Source organism: Thamnophis elegans, chromosome 6, assembly GCF_009769535.1.
Source record: "Thamnophis elegans isolate rThaEle1 chromosome 6, rThaEle1.pri, whole genome shotgun sequence".
NCBI lineage: Eukaryota > Metazoa > Chordata > Lepidosauria > Squamata > Colubridae > Thamnophis > Thamnophis elegans.
Window position 1 is genome coordinate 47,840,792 of NC_045546.1, and position 16,350 is coordinate 47,857,141.

Below are 16,350 nucleotides of genomic sequence, written 5' to 3' on the forward strand. Positions count from 1 at the left end.
TTGTGTTGGGAGTGCCTGTAGTGGCCCAAGCACTATGCCAGTGAAAACAGCCTTCTGGCCTCCTGAAACCCTCTGCCAGCAAAAAAGGAGCTTGGGAGGCTGCCCGCGGCCTTCTTGAACACCATTTTTGGTTGCAATGGCTTCCTGCAACCCAAACTCTGCCAATTGAAACAGAGCTTGGGAGGGCTGCACACAGCTCTCCCGAGCTCTATTTTCACTGGCAGAGGTACTGTGGGCCGGGCTTTTGCTGTTTCCAGAGCAGCCCCATGGGCCAGATCTAAGCATCTTGTTGGCCGGATCCAGCCCCCAGGCCTTGAGCTTGACATCCCTGTTCTATACTATAGATGTAGACTTTGTATGGATAAACATAATGAAATTTATATTGAAAAATACTACAATGAAATAATGAGTAATGTATGCAAAATACGGTAAGTCAAAAAACATAGTAGCTGTATAAACACATTATTTATAAACACATTATTTAAACATTTATAATGTTTGTATTAAACAATTTATACATATTTGTAACTGTTTACTGCTGTAGCAACATATTATATTCTATATTTTCTTCTTTTGCATTTTTCACTTATTTTAAGGACCTATTATGAAATTTGATAATGTATGTTTGTAATGTCTGTTTGTCTCTCGTTGATTTCTTATTTTTCTGTTTTTTAAAATAAAAATGTGTAAATAGAAATAGGCTCTTTGCCTATTAACACATCTTTAATCACATTTTGTGATATGAGAGACAGAAATTCAGTTAGCTCAGATAGTCTTTTTTATTAAAGTGAATTTATTGTAGCTTTCAAATATTTTCAAGGATAGAATTATATAGAACTCATTGCAGTAACCCAGCTGAGATAATTAAGACATGAGTGACTGCACTCAGGGCCTCATAATCCAGGAAAGGGTACAACTGATGCACAACATAAAGTTGTGAAAAGGCCCTTTTAGCCACAACTGCCTTGTTGTAGTCAGCTTAATATTAGCTTTGCTCTGTGAGGATATGACCTATTTTTTTCAAAACAGGGGCAATTGTAAGGGCAGGATGTCTGCTTATAACATCAGCATTTATAGATTTTCTATTATAATATAAAATCCCAAATTTCAGGTCATTATATTTTGAAAGTTAACTTTCTATCTTTTATTAAGGTAGTTGTGAAATATTGATACAAAATATAAGTTCAAGTTTTAAGGGAGCAGTAAATTGATCAAATTTTCAAAATTATATTAAAGAAAATATGAACAACTTAGTAGACTGTTGTATTATAATAGTATTATTTTCTTATTGCAGGATTATGACACAATAGAAATTAATTTTCATAAAGAAACTCTTGGGCATGATTTATTCAATCCTTACCTCTGCTTCCTCATAGATACATCAGCATAACATCTAATTAAAGATAAAATTTGGTATCATTAGTGCATTGATCTACAGTGAATGTTTTTCCCCACATAGATCAATAACATTCATTCTATGTAGGAGCACATAATTACATTAATGGTTTTGTTGTTCTTTCATTTTTTCCCATTTTTTCTTCAGTTCTCTCACTTTCAAAGTACAGAGTTCATACTTTTATACTTCTGCTACTTTCCTTCTACAGTGTGTACTTTCTGCTGTGAAGAAAATTATTTATCTTTCGGTCTATCAATCTATCAATTGATTGATCGATCAATCATCTTACCAGCACTGTTGTTTATGAAATGGATTGTGGCTAAGAAACTATATTTTTAATATGTGTATTCTGAATATATTTGTATATTAGGATATTATTTCATATAGCAAACAAATATGATTTAAGGAAACTGACTGTGAACAACTCCCATCTCTAAACAATGTCTATAAATGCATATCTTATTTGATTTATTTAGGTGAGCCAAGTCCTCCATCAATTCATGGACAACCAGGTAGTGGAAAAAGCTTTAAACTTAGCATAACAAAACAAGATGATGGAGGAGCACCTATTTTAGAATATATTGTAAAATATAGAAGTGTAAGTATTATATTAATAATAATACTAAATAACATGTCTTGGAATGCATTCTAGCTATGTTTGTAGAACTAAGCTAATAGAAGAAAATACTTTACAGAATATACACAATTATCATAACCAAAGATGGTATATTAGTTAAAAAATGATTAATAAAGACATGGCTGAATGAGAGTGGAGCTGAGCAGAGAGCCAACAAACCTTAAGTTTTCAGGACCTTCTGCATTTTCTGACAAGAAAATACAGTACAATGAAAGGAGTACAGTATGTCCAGATGAAATCTAAATATCTACAAATTTATCTTAATGAAGAAATCTGGACACACGCATATCTTCCAGAAATGAGACAGAGGAGGGCTTTCATTAGATAGAATTTCATTTTTGCATAAAAGCATGAGATTTTAATTTTGTCTAGTGATCAATTTAGCAGAACATTCATTAGACAGTATAACAATTCTCAATTTGAAAACTTGTGGCCTTGTTTGTAACCAAAGCATAATCAGGTTCAGCTCTTCTGTGGTTTTCACATCCAGAATTGGTAAGCCTACTACCCAATTGATTTATCTATGTCTTTCAACTCTATTCATTTTAATTCATGACTTATGAACAAAGATAGAGGAATTTAGAATGCCACATTGGCAATATCACATTCTTTTTTCTGCTCTGTTAACACTATACTGCTGGGTGATTCCATTCAGGACGGAATTATTTTTCTTAGGAACACCAGTGCTTCCTATTAATAATTTAGATATTGAACTATAATAGTTAAGTAATTTGTGTTATTAGATAAGGACTTTAGGTCTTTGCTTTCCTCTAAAACTTTAGTCTAGTTAAATCTGGTGACTCTTCCTTGGACTTCCTCATCTGTCCATAGATAGTGCCCAAATATTATGGAGTCTAGTATTTTCAGTTTTTTCTATGTGAATTTGAATAGCAGAGAATAGCAAATTCTAGAGAATTTGAATTAAATGTTAGGCTGCTGTTTTTAATCTTAATAGTAATAATATTTAATAACTAAGAAGGAATTTCCTGACAGCGAGAATAATTAATCAGTGGAACAGCTTGCCTCCAAGAGTAGCAGATGCTCCATTTTAGAGGTTTACAAGAAAAGTTTGGACAACTATTCATCTGGTTGATATAGAAACTCCTAATGTGCACAGGGATTGGATTAGAAGGCCTCCAAGGTCTCTTCCAGCCTTATGCTTCAATATCCTTTTGAGTTATCTGAGATTTTTTTTTCTTTTCCATTCATTCCCACTTTAAAGGTGGGAAAAGAGCCAAGGTGGCACAGTGGTTAAATGCAGCACTGCAGGCTACTGCTAGATCAGCAGGTCAGCGGTTCAAATCTCACCGGCTCAGGGTTGACTCAGCCTTCCATCCTTCCGAGGTGGGTAAAATGAGGACCCAGATTGTTGGGGGCAATATGCTGACTCTATGTAAACCGCTTAGAGAGGCCTGAAAGGCCTATGAAGCGGTATATAAGTCTACTGCTATTGCTATATGGTATGGCCTTAATTAATCTTGTAGTCCATAATATCATTACTTGGAATATAAGTTGATCACATTTATGTTACCAACATAGTGGTCAGGTTACTTAGTGGCCAGAACTTTGGTCAAGAATATTAAAGACTAAGAATCCTTTTTCAAAATCCTCATTATATATAGGGTGGGACTTAGTCCTACTATATCAATGTCAATTTAGAGACAATCTGAAACAGTCATCTTTATTAGCAAGATCAGAACTGCTGATGTTCTGTTCAGGTGAATTCACTCTTTACATAGTCCTTTGTCCTTTGTGCTGCAGTGGTTTTGGAAGCAGTGACATAAATAACATTTTAACCTTTTTCTAGGGCAGAATATCCCCCATTACATGGTCCACACCAAGAAATCAACTCCACAGGAAAGTTAAAGTTATTTTTATTGAGATTAGCCTTAGTAATACTGAATCTTGCAAGTCTTGATTGCTGTACATCTTTCCCTTTTTAAAGCTTAATTTCAGAAGTGTCTCTCTGAGAAGCTTCTTAATGTTATCTCACGCTTAATTTAAAATTTCTTCAGATCCTTCTATCTGCACAATGGTTCCTACATATCTGCATAAAAAATCATTTTCCTCATTCTGTATAGACCTCCAGAATTGAATTGCAAAAATCCAAACATGAATTAGATGGCATTAGGTTTTTGTATCTCTTTGATGCCAACTAGTAGCATTCACGATTGAAGTTGTGTAAAAATGGGGAAGGTGGGAAGCATGGAGCATGGTCATGCAAAAATATTGATCTAGTGACTGGTAGAGAAAAGACTATGTGGGGGGGGGGGTTCAATCCAGACTTTATAGATAAAGGGTCCTAATTTGTAGAGATTCCAGCTCAGAAGCTGCCTCTGGCAATCAACCAATCTTTAGTGTTTCTCCTATATTTGGCTGATCATGACAGGATATGACAGCATGATCAGGACAAAAAAAGCTGGGAGAAAAGACAAAAACATGCTTAATCAAGAAACATAACCTAGAGACAAGGAAGATCAAAAAAGCACTGGAAATTATAAATAAGTAAAATCAGCAAACATGAAGCTTGAATTGTACACTACAGGCAGATTCTACAACTTCAGTGAAATCACAAACATATCACTCCATTAACAGAAACTTCAGTGAACCAGCCAACTTCTGACATAGAAGAAACTGTGCAGCTCTTTTTGGGTACAGCTATGGGGCAATTCAAAGAAATAAAGAAAATGCAACTTGGATAATGGACATGGAGAAGGAATAAAAAAACTGAAATGAAAGAACTTGCAACAACAGCAGGAAAGATGGAGAAAAGGGAAAGAATACCTGAGAGACAGGAAGAAGATACACTGAAGTTAGTCAACCATGAAAGCTTACTGAATTCCAAAAAGATCAAACTGACCTAAAAAGAAATACAAAATTTAGCACAGAAAAGAGACATGGCAAAGCAAAGTGCTATATGGCCAGTACACAAAAAAGTTAGCAAGCAAAGTCTATAACCGCAAGGCCTGGAAATGAATAAGAACAGGAACGTTGAAGAAAGAGACTAAGGGTCTGTGGAAGACCAAGTTTTCAGAACAAATGCATACTAAGCTAGAAATGAGAAGACAGCAATTAACGGCAAATGCCATCTCTGCGAAAAGCTGATTAAACAATGGGCCATCTAGTTACCTGCTGAAAAAAGTTTGTACAATAACAGCATGACAAATCAGCAAGAATGGTACTTTGGAATATCAGCGAGAAATACCACTTGTCTACAGGCAAAAGCTGGTAAGCCCACAAAATAGAGAAATCAATAGAAAATGAAGGAGCTAAAGTGCTCTAGGACTTTAGAATTCAAGCAGACAATAATCTACCACACTGATCTCTAATTTAACAATTGTTAATATGGAAGACAAAAAAGTCTAGATAGTTGACACTGGAATATCTGGGCACAGTAGATTAGAAGAGAAAGAACTGGAGAAAATCACAAAATACAAAGACCTGCAAGTAGAAATAGAAAAATTGTGGCAAAAGAAAGCAAAGGTAATACCAAGAGTCATAGGCACATCAGGAGATCAATTAAACAGTATTAGCATTGACATAATCATCAACAGTCATTTGCAGTTTTACTTGAAATGGCTAACATCCTTCGATGATACCTTTATTTTTAGAATATATGCCTATTCCAGGTCCTTGGAAAGGACTTGATATGTGGACAAAAATGCCAAATCCAGTCTAAACATCTGACTGACTGCACACACAAATGTAATGATTCATTACATTTATATGCCACTCAACTCCCAATAAGCGCAGTTACTGCTTCAATTAGTCATTTTGTTCTGAAACTGTATTTTGAAGTAACAACATTTTGTAATGGAAATGCTATGAGTAACTGCTATAAAATTATTCAGTCCCACTTGAATCATTTAAATAGTGACTAATTTAATCTTAAATTATAATATAATGCACAAATGTTTAAAACTTCAATGAAAACCCATATTGCCTGGATTCAACTCTACCTAATCCACATGAGCATTGCCTCTGAACTTCATCTCTGAATTTTTGTCAATTTTGCCCTTCAGTATGGCTAACATGAGGGTGTTAAAGCAAGATTAGGAAAGGACCCATACCCACATGCGGTAAATAAGAAAGTAAAAAATATTTGCAATGTAAGACTGCAGTCATTTAGCCATGTGATTTCTAAATTGTGACCTAAATTATGGGTAATCCTGTCTACAATATTAATTCTGCACTGGCTTCCTGAGGGCAATAAACAGGTATAACAGAAAGCCATATTGCACTTTTTTTTCATTGGAAATTTCACTGGAATCATATCCCCTGTATAATAGCTCAGCATCCGGAATAAAGTATCCTCCCTTGTTTCAGTGAAATTTTAAAATGGCAACTACACTGTCATAGGCCATAAGGGAAGCATAAGCTGCATTACCTTTTTTGATTCTATATACTTGAAACATCTAAATATTTAGAATGCTTAGTTTGTTTATTTTTATAATTATTTGTCCTCTAATTATGGGTTTTATTGCTATTTTAGGATAACTGCCATTTGCTTTCTAGTGATTTATAGTCAATTCCTCCTCCTTCCCCTTCCTAAAATGAGCCAGAGGCCCTAGGGCAGTTTTACTGCCAACTGTGTCAAGCAATTGGCACTGAGAACATTCCCAAAAGATCAGGATCCCAGCTTAGAAGTGCTCTTTAAGTAGATTTGTTATCTGAATTTGCTTTCAGGAATTAGCCCTGGCAATGAATGGCTTCCATAACTAACTGAGTCAGCTTTGAATGCAAAAATTTGCTTGCATTTTTTCATTTATGCCCCAGCTATATTATATCCCTGTGATGAGAGTCTGCTCTTCATTCTGGTATCTTAAAATTTCAAGTGAAGCAAAAGGTTGTAATTGGCCATGTAATGGGGCAAGATTCAGGAATTACTATGCCTGTACTAAAAGATCTAGTTACCAATTGCCCTAAAGACACAATTTAAGGTGCAAAATGTGTACCTTAAATTGGAGTTTTAAATATCACCAACATCCAACCAAAAGTAGCCTAAGGATGGGACAGTAAATTGGATGATATTCCGCGTCTGTCCTTTTCATTAGTTAGAAAATACATATTTGTACTTTCTGTATTTGAAGGTGATGATAATGATACTGGGAGTTTTACATCAATGTTGGAAGTTTCAGACATGGAAATAGGATTCACAAATATAGCATCACAGTGGTAATATATGGGCATCATAGTTTCTTATAGTGTTTAGTAATTATTACCAGAAGATATGATATTTTAAAGTAACAGGATTTATATGAGCAATGTAAATATTTTGCAACCTCTGAAATAGTGGCTTAGAATTTATCTTCTTGTATATGTACCATATATTCTCACCTTTTATTGCACATGTTTGTGCAATCAAAGATCAAATAATACTATAAGAAAGTGAATTAAGGATATGATATAAAGTGTTTTCAACTAATGTATGTACATGATAATAAACCTAAAGCACAATTGTTTACCAGAAATTGTTGTGCTTTCTGACATCTGTGCACCATATTTTGCTACTTTCTAGATCTGACCTTTCATATGAATTAAATTCTTCCTTCCCATATATACTATTTTTGGATAGTGAAAAAAATTAAGTGTTATGAAATAAAAATCACATATTTTCATTCTATAAATCAAGACAGTGTTATAATTTTGGCTTTCTACTTATTGATAAAAAATATTTCTGTGTGTGTGCTTATGTTTGCATATTTCTTTGCTTGAAATATATGTTTGTATATTTATTATCATTATCAGGTATAACTTTTTTTTAACTGAAACTTCATTTTTTATTAATAAAATAAGTTATAGTCAACATTTGCAGATTATTACTATTACCATTTGCTTAACAATTGAATAATATTGTTCTATGTAACTATTTTAGTTCATGCACAGATGAGGTATATTGATTGGTTTATTGATTCTGGTAGGGCATGAGAGAAAGCAACTATAATATAATGTAGCATAAAATCATACCATATCAGCCTTTGGAATATTAAAACATCAGGATAATAGAATAGACATAAATAATGATTAATGAAGTAACCAAGACCAACCAACATATATCTCATTCAATATTTTGGATCCTATAAGGGCTCTTCCCTTGACTGATAAGGCAGGATTCTTTTTAAAAAGATGTACTACATATTTATAATTTCTGTATTTGAAGGTGATGATACATACTACTAATGTACTACTTCAAACTGAGATATAAGTATTATCTATTTTAGCTAGTCTATTAGCATTTTCACATTTGAATTCTTTGAGACCTATTGGATATAGGCTATCAAACCTAATAATTTGTTAACTGCCAAGGTATCCTAGTAATATGATCTGATATATTTAATGTGAAGACCAAAAATTGAGATTTGCATTATATTAAACATTTTACATTGTTTATCCCTGTAATCCTTACATGTGTTCATTATAATATGCAATATAATATAAACCAGTGGCTCACGCACCTTGTAATGAATTAAAGATGAGACCTACAAAGTTGTTTGGCTGTGTATATAAATAAGTTGATATTTGAAACAGGAATATTTCTATTTCAGTGAAAGTACATAACAACTTTGTTGCCAGAGAATATGCATTTTGTTCCAAGATTAAATGTTTAAGTAAAAAGAGTCCGGGTTTTCATAACCTAATTCTAAATACAGTTTATAAAGATTAAGATTAGATGATTCTCTGTGCACAAGAGGAAAATAATCATAGTGCCTGATTTGAAATAATTGCAAATCAATATTAAAAATATTCATTATAATATTAGTTCACCATAATTTCAACTACTATTCAAACTTTACAGAAAGATAAGGAAGAGCAATGGCAAGAAAAAAAGGTTCATGGTAATAAAGACTTCATTATTCTTGAGCATTTGCAGTGGACAATGGGCTATGAAGTGCAAATTACTGCTATAAACAGACTGGGATATTCTGAACCAACTTTATATGAGTTCATCATGCCACCAAAGCCCAATATTATTACAGGTAAGTTAAATTTTAATATGTTATCTAGCAGTTACGTCTACTTTTACTTTTAACAGAGGTTAATATGCTTTTTAAACTCCTTTATAAATCATTAAGGCTTTCCGTAAACTTTGTTTGTGACTGGTGGAATAAACAGATAACTCTTTATTGTGTTTTACATGCTAATCAATATTTTCACAAAAGCCTAAATCATCATTATACAATTTACTAATTATAGCCTTTTTTTAACATCAGCATTTTTGAACAATTTGGGGGGCATCCAGATATAAATGAATTATAAAGAGATTTTCCAGAGTTGGCGAGAACGATATGCAACTTACTAACAGTTTTTGTAAAAAAGAAAAGAAACACTAATCTTTGTATAAGACCCCTCCTTCTACATGAAGCAATATTAATGCATGAAACAGTGTGTAAAATATTTTCAGTTCAATGTGTTTTGTTTAAAATAGCTGCCTGATATTAAGCATGATATTGGAAAACTGCCAGGTAGGCTGAAAGGAGAGGTCAAGCGAGGACCTAACTTGGAGTTGTTGCACAGCATCTAGTGAGATAAGCTTGATCTTTTCCAAGAGCCATGAAGATTTATTTTTATTTCCAGGGGAAGGGAAGTAGTTTGGTGAGATTCTTGTAACATTACTGGTAGAATATAAAGTTACTGATTTCAGCTACTCACGTGTGGCTCTAGTTGGTTGTGCCTTATACATAATGACATTTAATGAAATGTAATTATACAGTATTAACATCTTTGCCTGTAAATTAATTATGCTACTTACAAAATTTAGATGAGGTCTTTGAAATGAAAAAAGGACACATTTTCATGAATAAAAAAACAACAAAAATAAAATCCTAGACATGAAGTGTAAATTAAATTTCAACAGCAGTCAGTAGCTAGAGGCAGGACAACATAACTTTGTTTATTTTGCAATGAACAAACATTTTTAATGCAAGATTTATTAGGACATTTTAAAAGACCATTGGCTTACCTGAACGGTCCTCCTATGTGCACCTCTTAGAGAATCCAAGCATGGGTTTAACTTTTGTCCACTAGCCTTGAGACTGAGTTGGCCATGCCCCTTCTAGCTAGAGCCCAGTTTTTTTAACTCAGTTCAGCCTTGGAAAGACGTAAATAATTTTCTCTAGGCAAACATATTATTAAATTCTAGATAGAATTGTTTATTTACAACCCTCTTAACAACATTAATTCTAGAATTAGAATAAAAAATAGATTGTGGATTATTGGATGCAGGTGAGTGTGCTACCCCATCTGAATCTGAGACAGATTTGAAAAGCAGTTGTGAAAAAGTGAATTGTGATAATAATGGCTAATGCAAGTTTATTTTTGAAGTGCTAAAAGATTATATTCTTACAAAAGTAGTCAAAGTAGAAAGTATTACACCAAGCTTACATTAAGATGCCTAAATCTTGGCAAATCTCAAAACTTCAGAAAGCAGAGATTGACTGGATGTATTTGTTTAGTCATTCATTCTTTTTGAGCTGTCATTAATTTCATTAGAATTTACTTGTGATTGCCCTCAGTCTAGGCAACTTTTAGTTAGCACTCTGGACCATTTTCAGTCCAGGTTCAATTTGGATATAGTCTAATCGTACTCATCCTCATCTTCTTTTGACTTTTTGCTGATATAGTGTGAGGTTAGCCAGAAATTACTAGCTTAATTTCCTCTGGGCAGCAAAATTTAGTATTTTGCACTATATCTTTGCTTGCCTGTCTGCTTTCATTTGTTATGCAGAAGACATGTGGAAATTTTCTGAAGTATACTTACGGTAATAATTAACCAGGATTATGTGGCTGCTTCAGCATCTATTTCTGGCTGTTTCTGTATGTGTTGGCATGCAGAATTATTTTACATTGTTTTTATTTCAACAAAGCAAAGAAGTTATTCACACAGACACATATGGAAAGAACTGGATGCTGCTATTATTTTAAATCTGGAAAAAAATCTATGAAGAATTGCTTAGTCTTATTCTCTATCTTCCCTGTTCACTTCCTTTGAATATATTACCAGAAGAGCTTTTTACAATATTATAATATAAATTTGAGATTTCATATATTCCTCCCCAGTCTTTCAAGTTGGGATTCTTTACAGGACAGATGTAGGCTTCAGTGCTACTGACTTCAGTTTTAATAGGCATAATGATTTATATCCTTTGATTTTTCTATGCTTTTTTGCTTACTTGCAATAATATCTGAGTTAGAGTCTCAACTACTTTTGCTATCTTTTGTCAGGCATTATACAAAAAATCAATAAAGAGTGTGATCTCTATAATGTACATAATTGATAGTCATATACCAAACAAGTAAATCAAAATCTGAAAAATGTTAACTTTATAGATTTAAAATTGAAGTCACATAAAATTTATGCATGATCAAAACATTTTTTCACAATATATAAATAGAAATTAACTAGCAATAGATTAGTAGTATTAACTGTTAATTAATATTAACTATGAATGAGAGAATGTTTCTCATTATTATTTTTTAAATCATGCAAGAGTTGAAGAGGAGAAAAAAAGATATGCATGAGACACCTAGAAATCTGTTTTGTTCAGCCAAAATGCTTATTGATTGGAATGGTCTGATGTGAAGAAAAATATTTAATTCTATATTCTTCAAAAGAATCTATATCCTATACATGACAGATGGTTTTCTTTTCCTTTGGAAGAGTTGGGATGGCTGATGATGAAGAAAATCACTCCATACACATTACAGAACTCATGCTGGCTTTTCTCTCTACATAGCCTTTTTGTGACCTTGATAGAGAAAAATCTTGATTGTCCTACCAAATGTTACTAACTATCTGCAGATTCCTTGCAGCAGAGTGATTCAGGATTCAATTAACACAGACCACCAGCACAAGATTATATTAAAGAATTCAAGGGATGCTCATTCCGTCTATGAATTAATGGGACTTGTTTCATTTTCCCCCAGTTTCTTTAAAATGCTTTAAGAATAGGTATTCATACGCACAGCATAATACATTTGCCAATGTTAGATGCATATACATATAATAAAGTTTTTCTAAGATACTTCCAAAGTTGCTTTTTCAAAAGGCAACTGGACTTTGTTTTCCTTGAAGACATTTCCCTTCTCTTCCAAGAAGCTTCTTCTGTTCATAATTTAAAAAGCTTCTTGGATGAGAAGAGAAACATCTTCAAACAAAACAAAGAAAGTCCAGTTTGAAAAAACACCTTTGGGACAATCATGACATGGATGACTCTCCATAGATTTTTTTGGGGGGTGGGGGGGGGTTTCTAGGTGCTTGAAACATTTAAATATTTAAAATGGATAACTTGTTAATTTTAATGATTATTTTATGATTATTGTTTATGATTATTAAATAATTATGATTATTTTCCAAGATTATTTCCTAAGTGACCTCTTGAAAAGGTTTAACTGTACCATTTGGTATGGCTTTTGGTTCAGTGTTGTCTTGTTCTATGGTATACTTCATCCACCATGCTCAGATTTCTTTTCTAGCCCAACTCTCTTTCCTCCTCTTCCTGGGAATGTTTACATCCACACACATTCTTCTGATCCTCCCCCCCCCCATTTTTGTCATTAATCTTCAACTTTTCAGCAACCCTAATTACCAACATTGCTCTCTGTGAATCTAGGGTGGGGGTAAGGGAGAATATTCTAGCTGCCTAACTTGTCTCTTTGCCACAAATGATGAACATACTAGCTTGCAGATAATTTAAGGAGTATTTGTATAACATAAGCTGCAAACGAGGCTGACTACCAATAAAACAAAAACAAACATACATAAAATCTCTTACTTGGATTCTTTAAGTCTGCAGATGGATAAAAAAAGTACATCTGCCAGAACCATTTTCAGATATTTGAAAAGAGCTATCATATTTCCTATCAGTTATCTTCTCAAAGCTCCAGAGATTCCCCTCATCATTTTATTGCTATTTTTCTGAATAAGTTCCAGCTTTTCTGAAAATTTTGTGATTGGGCCTCCCACAGCTGAGCATAATAGTTTAGATGGGCTTTGACCAAAACAGAATAGAGTGAAATGATAGTTAAGATGGGCTTTGACCGAAACAGAATAGAGTGAAATGATAGCTTTCCCTGATTTAGAAATTATTGCATTTCTGTTCTTTGAAAGCATTCTGTTCTGCTTGCTCATCAACTACTATTTCAAAATATTTTTTTACAAATACCATGCCATTACCAAATCCAGTATCACCACCAGGTCTCTGGGCCATCTGATTTTTGTTCTCTCAGTGAAAACCTTTCACTTTATTCTTTTACAATTCATTTACAATACAATTCTATTACCCTCAACCCATTCTTCCAGCTTTCTCAAAATACTATTTTTTCTACATTCTAGTGGCGTAACTTTTAACACTTTTATTAGCATTTACAAATTTCATAATACACCTTCCATCTGTCCATTAAAATAAGTAATGACAGAGTTACATTAAAAAAAAAGACAGAACTTTGATTCACTAGTAACTACATCACAAGTTCTGGGATACCATAGACCTGACTGTTTTGTATATACATACATACATACATACATACATACATACATATACACATACACATACACATACACATACACATACACATACACATACACATACACATATACATATACTATACATATACATATATGCACCCCCTCCACCACCACCCCACACACAAAGATGCTTTTTTCCCTGCTCATTGTCCTGAGCAAATTACATTTCCTTGTTTAATTTTATTTTATTTTTAAATCATATATTGGAATAAAAATCACATATCACAGTGATCTGAAACAGTGATCTGAAGCAATGTATAAGTTACCCTAACTGTAAACCTACAATGCCTACACTTGTGAATATCAGCAGTTTGAAAGTTGTGTACTTTGTACATTGTGTCCAAACATATTCTTCAGCAAATCACTTTAATTCTGACCCCATAGAACCCAAACTGTAAATAAAGTTTCAAAAAGAAGAGTTAATAATAGAAATGAATTTGGTTAAAAATATATGTGGGTAGGTCATAGTATATTATGTAAATAAAAATGATCTTTTAAAAAGCTGAATGATTTGGTTATCATTTAGCAACTTATGTACAAAGCAGTAGTGGATTCCGGATCCCGGTGCAACCGGTACATTGCAACGGGGCTGGGCACCCACCACGTGCACGCGTGCAGTGCGCGCATATGTACCCACTGCCCATGACCCCCAGCTGCTTGGCAGAGTGTTGCGCAGGCACCGTACGCTCCGTGCGCATGTGCAATATCCCAGTCACCTCAAATAGCGGTAAGAGGAATGAGCGTGTGGGTGGACCCCCGGAGCACCGCACCCAGTGGTGGGATTCAGCCAGTCTGCACCTATTGGGGAGAACCGGCTGTTAACTTTCTAAGCAGTTTGGAGAACCGGTTGTTGGAAGAAATCTCATTTGTTTTTTTCCACTTTCCAGGGCTAATCCTGTAAGGAAGGCAGGAAGGAAACATTCTGTTGTTGTTTCTAGCCTAATATTTATTGCCCTGCTTACAGAAACTGCCTCTCCGGTTAACCCTTAGTACATTGTAACAGCTAAGGTGAACCGCCCATCTATGTGAGTGACATTGAGTTGGCCATGCCCACCCAGTCACATGACCACCGAGCCCCACCTACCCAGCTGGTCATTAGGTCAGAGAACCGGTTGTTAAATTATTTGAATCCCATCACTGACCGCACCAGAACAGTATCCCACCACTGGTAAAAAGCAGAATAATATATCATCAATAATACTTAATACTTGAGATTTTGGTGTTAAAATTTATCCTAGAATTATTCTGAAATGTGGTCTGAAATAGACATTAAAATAATATAATAATAGCACCAATTCTATAATAAACTCAGGGATTAAAATTCCTAATTTTAACATTGAGTATAAAACTCTGATCTTCCTGAGTAACTTAATATGCAAATTTAATATTTCATTGCCAGGATTAATAAATGCAATCCTGTCATTTTCTACTTGCAGGTAAATCATTTTATAGAAGTATTATACTGTATTAACTCCATGTAACTGAACATAAATCATTGAGACTAAGTAATTTGTAGAGTGAGTTTAGTGAAATATTGTCACTTTTAGCTGTCACTTCTAGTTATATGGATACTCAGTACAGGTGAGTTCAAAAGAATTCTATTACATTTTCAGTGTCCTTCCTGAACATAATGTAAGTAAACTGTAATGATTAAATGACAACAATTGCAATAGTGTGATAATATGATATTCCTGTTCATGGCTGCAAGATAGCAGCCTAATGAACTTGATCTCTCTATTATAGTTCACAGAGGAAATTACCACAATTTTTAATCACTGTTTATCTGAAATTCATCTTACTTTTTAAAAGCCTTTCATTTATCTATAGTTTCAGCATTCTATATTAAAATGATTGCTTTAAGTAACTGACTGGCATTGTGTAAATATTGCATTAATTATTTTTCTCTTTTTTTCTTTCTCTCATCTGTTTTTCTTTTTACACATACTTTTTTCTCATTTTTTTTCAACTTTTCAATCCAATTTTATATCAATTTTCATCAAAGCAGATACTTGCTGTGAAGCCCATAAAGGTGGAAATGGAAGTCAATCACTGCAGCTGAATGCTGCTGGTTTTGTTTTCTTGATAGTTATACATATATTGTGTGCTTCTTAATACTTTTGGTGAACCAAGCCCATCGTCATGCATTTGTTCTGTGATTTAAAAAAAAAATCTAAAATAGTATGCATCAAATTAGATTAGATTTTTAAATATTTGTTATGTTATACTAGCACTACAGCAACTGGAGATACTGCACAAATATTTCTCACAAGCGTTTTTTTTAGTGAAGAAACCATAAATTATAAATTTGCTTAATTTGATGTAAAGGCTTCATTGCCTAGAAACATATTATAACTCAAAGATGACCCCTACCAAGCTAAAGTGTGTCCTTGGTTCATCACCATAAACAGTTTCAAATAAACATATGATTGGTTGCTTGTAGTGTGTATTAAAGTAAAATATTTTCTTCTCATCTAACTCCAGTTTTTGCCAATCAATATATTTATAGGATTATGAAATCACCTGTATGTTATGTTTAGCATATAATCGGAGCCTTATTAAATATTTGGTTTCATCTAAACTACTATGCATATTGCTGTGCCTTTATGAAAATGTGTTTATGCGATATCTTCCTTATTACATCATTCCTTTTAAAAAAATTAGTAAAGTTCAGCCTTCACTTACATACTATACATGCTAATAAATAAGTGTCTTCAAAAAGGTTTCTTCCTCCACTGAATAATCAAATAGATTTTTGCATGCCTCTCTGTAATATATGTAAGATTATCTCTGCCA

General features: G+C 33.5%; 1 protein-coding gene across 1 annotated transcript in view; it reads left to right on the forward strand.

The window, feature by feature from the left end:
* Positions 1–16,350, forward strand: part of NCAM2 (neural cell adhesion molecule 2) — a 145,945-nt gene that overhangs the window by 98,481 nt on the left and 31,114 nt on the right. Inside the window, exons 15-16 of the mRNA XM_032219806.1 lie at positions 1,873–1,994; positions 8,830–9,010. Of these exons, the coding sequence (XP_032075697.1) occupies positions 1,873–1,994; positions 8,830–9,010 (303 nt within the window). The remainder of the gene's footprint in view (positions 1–1,872; positions 1,995–8,829; positions 9,011–16,350) is intronic.